The sequence below is a fragment of the Periplaneta americana genome, chromosome 4, assembly GCF_040183065.1.
Source record: "Periplaneta americana isolate PAMFEO1 chromosome 4, P.americana_PAMFEO1_priV1, whole genome shotgun sequence".
NCBI lineage: Eukaryota > Metazoa > Arthropoda > Insecta > Blattodea > Blattidae > Periplaneta > Periplaneta americana.
The window spans coordinates 175,042,575-175,049,487 of NC_091120.1; the positions used below are offsets into that span (position 1 = coordinate 175,042,575).

At 36.2% G+C, this 6,913-nt stretch overlaps 1 protein-coding gene across 1 annotated transcript in view; it reads left to right on the forward strand.

The window, feature by feature from the left end:
* Window positions 1-6,913, forward strand: part of LOC138698450 (dynein axonemal heavy chain 1-like) — a 629,600-nt gene that overhangs the window by 534,269 nt on the left and 88,418 nt on the right. Inside the window, exon 14 of the mRNA XM_069824385.1 lies at window positions 3,855-4,009. Within this exon, the coding sequence (XP_069680486.1) occupies window positions 3,855-4,009 (155 nt within the window). The remainder of the gene's footprint in view (window positions 1-3,854; window positions 4,010-6,913) is intronic.

The following is a 6,913-nucleotide window of genomic DNA, read 5'->3' on the forward strand; positions in this document are numbered from 1 at the left end:
ACAGAATGTCAGTACGATTAGTCTATTTTAAGAAAGGAAACAGTTGGTTGGTTCTAATAAATGGCAGAATTTGGTTGTTCTACGTGTGTTCAAGTTGTAAGCTGGGCTTAGGTCAATCTCAAGGCACATGCTTAAAATCAGCCAAATAGTGGATTGATTGTGACATTAAAAGTTTCGGAAACATTATTCTTTCATTCATTCATTTTATTCCATAAATCTTACATGAGCAATGAAGCTTTAAGATGTGGAACAAGTCAAAATTTTACAATATTACAATTACAATTTTTACAAATTTTTACAGTTTTACAATTTAGTAATTTTCTACAATTTTTACAATTTTGTGCAATTTTTTACAATATTTTGGCGAGATATAGTGAGATGAGGTGAGGTCCGAGGATTCGCCAAAAGATTACCCGGCATTTGCCTTTTGGTTGGGGAAAACTTCGGAAAAACCCAACCAGGTAATCAAATCAAAGGGGATGATTCCGAAGACTCGCCATAGATCATCCGGCTTCAGTCCCACGGCTGGGGAAAGCCTCGGAAGATACCATTGAATGAGACCAAAGGGGGATCCAACCCAAGCCCGAACGCAGCTCCGGATCAGCAGCCCAGCGAGTCTGCCGACTGAGCTACATCGATGGTTCTACTAAAAATATACAATACATAGCCAATCAGATTATGAAATTTACAAACGCAAACGAAACAGTAAATCTGTAAACAGTAAAATAATCTGCGGATAAAGATACATTAAACATAAAAACACTATTACTCATACAATCATACAATACCAGAACAGATTAAGAATTATGCTAATAAGATGTCTTTAGAAACTGGAGGGATACTCTTCTAGTAAAAGAGCTTCTAGGCTTTTGTTCCTACAAAGTGTTGGGCCACCAATGTCAGCACTTAATTTCTTGTCTTATGTGCAATTATGTCTGCGATCTGGAAGGAAATCTGCAGAGGAGAATGCATGACGAAGGAGTAACCTTGGAAAAGAAACACGCAGCATGAGTCCATATATAAGTTAGTCCTGTCTGACCAAGGAGATTTCAACAGTACCCCCTAAAATTTGTTTCCATCTACAGCACTGGACGTTATTTAGAAGACGTCTTTGGGGTACTCCACCGTGTGCAGGAACATAATATTTGCAATTTTTCACAATTCAATGCAGGTTCCATATTTAGAGTAATATATCATGCAGACATTATCTTCATTACTGCAGTCAGGTCAGGAGATCTTGGTTGCCAGGCAATGTCTCTAAATCGTAAATTATTCGTCCTGGAAAAATGTTTCGCAGACAGTTCATTGAACCATGAGCAGTGTGCGCTGATTACTTCCTATGGGGTTATCTCAAAAGTAGGGTGTATCGCAACAAGCCTCGCACCATCATCCAGCTGAAACAAAACATAAGGAACGAAGTTAGTGCCATCGAACCTGTTTTGTTGGGGCGAGTTATACAGAACTTTCATAGCAGATTGCAGGAATGTATTCGTTGCCGTGGAGGCTACTTACGAAATGTAGTTTTCAAAAAATTAATCAGATATTAATAAATTGCATTGTACTAGATTACTTCCAGTATATGTGTTTTCTTTTAATTCGTCCTGAGTGTCCTACAACAAGGCTATGAAAACCGTCATATCCCACTGCCGCACCCTATATAATAATATTAACAAGAATCACCCTAAATTAAATGAAGCACGATCACTTAATATAACATTTAAAGTAAATCTAATTTGTATCTTAACCTAAGATCGAACTTAAACCCAAGAGTGTATATGATATGTTCGTACATGCACAAGTACCTTTCAGCACTACACTCATTTCGCTGTCAACTCACTCACTGCACTGGTACTACGATACATTTCACTGACACTATCTTGATTTCTCTAACACTTCAAAAACATTTCACTGTTCAAATACTTTGCACTACCACTATAAACTATAAAACTTCTTCATTGACACAAGACACTTCTTCATTCTTACAACACACTTCTTCACTGATACAACACACATCTTTACTGATACAACACTTCTTCACGGATACAACACACTTCTTTACTGATGCAACACACTTCTTCACTGATACAACACACTTCTTCACTGATACAACACTTCTTTACTGATACAAGACACTTCTTCATTGATACAACACACTTCTTCACTGATACAACACACTTCTTTACTGATACAACATACTTCTTCACTGATACAACACACTTCTTTACTGATGCAACACACTTCTTCACTGATACAACACACTTCTTTACCGATGCAACACTCTTCTTCATTCATACAACACACTTCTTTACTGATACAACATACTTCTTCACTGATACAACACACTTCTTTACTGATACAACACACTTCTTCACTGATACAACACACTTCTTCACTGGTGCAACACACTTCTTCACTGCAACTTCTTTACTGATGCAACACACTTCTTTACTGATACAACACACTTCTTTACTGATACAACACACTTCTTCACTGATGCAACACTTCTTTACTGATACAACACACTTCTTCACTGATACAACACTTCTTTACTGATACAACACACTTCTTCACTGATACAACACACTTCTTTACTGATACAACATGCTTCTTCACTGATACAACACACTTCTTTACTGATGCAACACACTTCTTCACTGATACAACACACTTCTTTACTGATACAACACACTTCTTCACTGATACAACACACTTCTTTACTGATGCAGCACACTTCTTCACTGATACAACACACTTCTTTACTGATGCAACACACTTCTTCATTGATACAACACACTTCTTTACTGATACAACACACTTCTTCACTGATACAACACACTTCTTTACTAATACAACACACTTCTTCACTGGTGCAACACACTTCTTCACTGCAACTTCTTTACTGATGCAACACACTTCTTTACTGATACAACACACTTCTTCACTGATACAACACTTCTTCACTGATACAACACACTTCTTCACTGATACAACACACTTCTTTACTGATACAACACACTTCTTCACTGGTACAACACACTTCTTTACTAATACAACACACTTCTTCACTGGTGCAACACACTTCTTCACTGCAACTTCTTTACTGATGCAACACACTTCTTTACTGATACAACACACTTCTTCACTGATACAACACTTCTTTACTGATACAACACACTTCTTCACTGATACAACACACTTCTTCACTGATACAACACACTTCTTTACTGATACAACATACTTCTTCACTGATACAACACACTTCTTCACTGGTGCAACACACTTCTTCACTGCAACTTCTTTACTGATGCAACACACTTCTTTACTGATGCAACACACTTCTTTACTGATACAACACACTCCTTCACTGATACAACACACTTTTTTACTGATGCAACACACTTCTTCACTGATACTACACTTCAAATAACAAAACATCAATTACACCCTTATTATTCCGTAGAATCCTACTTACTATATTAACTTCAAAATCCCTAGCCTAGACCCTATTGCAAGCTATTTTAGCACGTTCACTGTAACTCATACTTTTCCACTGTAAATCAATCTCTTTTCTCTGTCATTATAACTCTCAGAATTTGCTTGGAGCTCACTGAAATTTTTCACTACAACACAGTGCACACCCAATATAAATCACTGGAGATTCAGTGGAGTGCTTGTAGTAGTAAGAGCGTTGATGAATGAGTGAATTGAAGAATCAGTTTAGGGGGTTAGATAGAAAGCGAGGAACTGTGTGTGAATTAAGTAGCAAATCTGTGAATGAATAATAAGTGTAATGAGTGAGTGAGTGACTATTAGTCATTGGGTCAGTTAATTACTGTCAGTTACCTCTGTTATAGATGAGGCGATGCCTGCACTTATGGCGGCCGAGAATAGCCTGAAGGCGCTCAACAAGGGCGACATCACGGAAGTGCGCGCCCTAAAACGTCCCCCGCTGGGCGTCCACCTCGTCATGGAGGCCATTTGCATCGTTAAAGAAGTGAAGCCGAATAAGGTACCTCTCTCAGTTAAAGCTAACTGATGTTTCTTTTACGTAGGCGTAATATTTCTGCAGCTGTTTATCATCACAATTAAAGACTCCATCATCTGTGCCAACTGTACGAATTTCAGTGGTCATTTCTCCAAGGAATATTCGCCTCACGGATTCTATGAAGTTGGTATCGTGCGAAAGTAAATCTATGCAATAGGTAGCCCACACATCCTTATTTCTTTATTCATTTGTTATTGCTACAACTTTCATTAATTTAATGGTGTCCCTACTTCTAAATACAGCAGTTATTTTCTAATAATGTTATTATTTAATCAATATTTTATGTTTATTCATAATATAACATTGAGTGTAACTTTAATAAATTACATGGTGTTAATTCATATTAATATAGCCTATAGCATTTAAAAATAAATATCATAATCATCTATATATATAATTTGAACTGGTAATGGAAATCACGGGACAACGGCTGAACGGATTTTAATAAATGATCAGTCATTTTAAAGCTTGGAACCCAAAGTTTTTCAGAAAAATAGTAATTTTCAGTGAAATTGCAGTTTTCCTACATAATTTTTCTATTTTCCAAAGTCCATCTTTCGTAGGTTTTGAGAACTAATTGCATTTCAAAATAAAACAAAACACACACTACAATAAACAATAGGCTATTACACGAAGGCCATGACCTGCAGGATTGCTGATATATTTAGAGTTCAAATTCAATTGGTTATTAAAAACTTCAAGACTTACTAAATAATTTACAGGTCTGAATCTGCGGTGTGTAATTTTCTGAGTACAGCTGTGTATTGGATATTAAAAACTATAGAACTTGAGATGATTTGATTACATTACTACCATTAGAAATTAATTTTTATTATAGTGCCGTGATGTTTATATATAAACTACAAAACGTGCGTAAGATAATAATGTTATTATTAAAAATCAAATATCTTATAGTTATTAATTAAGTGCGTTGGGTCTTTTTCATATAATTAAATAATTAAATTATATACTATCTTTTTTTCCAATTGTCGAAACAATCTTGTTCTAGTAAATTCTCTGTAATTTAGATTTTCTCTCATTCGGATTGGATTTTCCTCCAATTCGAATTAGTGAGATTCTTCTGTACTATTACATATGCCCATATGGTATACCTTACTTACTTACTTACAAATGGCTTTTAAGGAACACGAAGGTTCATTGCCGCCCTCACATAAGACCGCCATCGGTCCCTATCCTGTGCAAGATTAAGCCAGTCTCTATCATCATATCCCACCTCCCTCAAATCCATTTTAATATTATCCTCCCATCTACGTCTCGGCTTACTTCCAACCCTATCTCTTTACTTGCTTCAAGTAAAATTTCCGTGTTTTCCCTAACCGTTTGTGTATTTTCTCCTAACATATTCACGTCATCCGCATAGACAAGAAGCTGATGTAACCCGTTCAATTCCAAACCCGGCCTGTTATCCTGAACTTTCCTAATGGCATATTCTAAAGCGAAGTTAAAAAGTAAAGGTGATAGTGCATCTCCCTGCTTTAGCCCGCAGTGAATTGGAGAAGGATCAGATAGAAACTGACCTATACGGACTCTGCTGTATGTTTCACTGAGACACATTTTAATTAATCGAACTAGTTTCTTGGGAATACCAAATTCAATAAGAATATCATATAATACTTCCCTCTTAACCGAGTCATATGCGTTTTTGAAATCTATGAATAACTGATGTACTGTACCCTTATACTTCCATTTTTTCTCCATTATCTGCCGAATACAAAAAATCTGATCAATAGTCGATCTATTACGCCGAAAACCGCACTGATGATCCCCAATAATTTCATCTACGTACGGAGTTAATCTCCTCAAAAGAATATTGGACAAAATTTTGTACGACGTCAACAAAAGTGATATTCCTCGAAAGTTACCACAGTTGGTTTTGTCCCCCTTTTTAAAAATAGGTACAATTATGGACTCCTTCCATTGATGTGGTACAATTTCCTTTTCCCAAATAGCAAGTACAAGTTTATAAATTTCGCTATATAATGCACTTCCACCCTCTTGTATTAATTCTGCTGGAATTTGATCAATACCTGGAGACTTGTACTTTTTCAGATTTTCTATCGCAATTTCGACTTCTGAAAGCGTGGGTTCGGGTATAAATGACTCAGCAGTTTGTATTTCAATATCGTCCTGATCATTTCTATTTGGCCTATGTACATTTAGTAGTTGCGCAAAATAGTTTTTCCATCTGTTTAGGATTGATGGAGAGTCTGCAAGCAAGTCACCATTCTCATCCTTGATCACGTTTACCCTTGGCTGATATCCGTTCTTAAATTCCTTTATACCCTTATATAAATCTCGAATGTTTTTATTCTTACTATTTGTTTCTACCTCATTCAGTTTTTCCTTCAAGTAACCTCTCTTTTTATTCCTAAGTGTACGACTTGCTTCCCGTCTTTCATTGAAATAATTATCTCTTTTCTCCTCAACTGGATCCTGTAAGAATTTCAATTTTGCCTGTTTCCTTCTTTCTACTACCATGCAACAATCTTCATCAAACCACGGTTTCTTTTTCTTAGTTTCATAATAACCTATGCTCTGCTCAGATGCAATTTTGATACTATCTCTGATATTTTCCCACACGCTGTTAACATCTAATTCTTTCTCAACTTCGTCGGAACTTTCTAAAGTGGCAAACCTATTCGAAATTTCGACCTGATAATTTTGCTTAGCTTCCTCGTCCTTTGATTTCAAAATATTGAATTTTGTAATATTAACTTGTTGCTCTACTCGCTTGGCTACTGATAATCTTTCTCTTAATTCTCCAATCACCAAATAATGGTCAGAATTACAGTCTGCACCCCTGAAAGTTCGAATATCTACTATACTAGTATGTCTCCGTTTATCTAT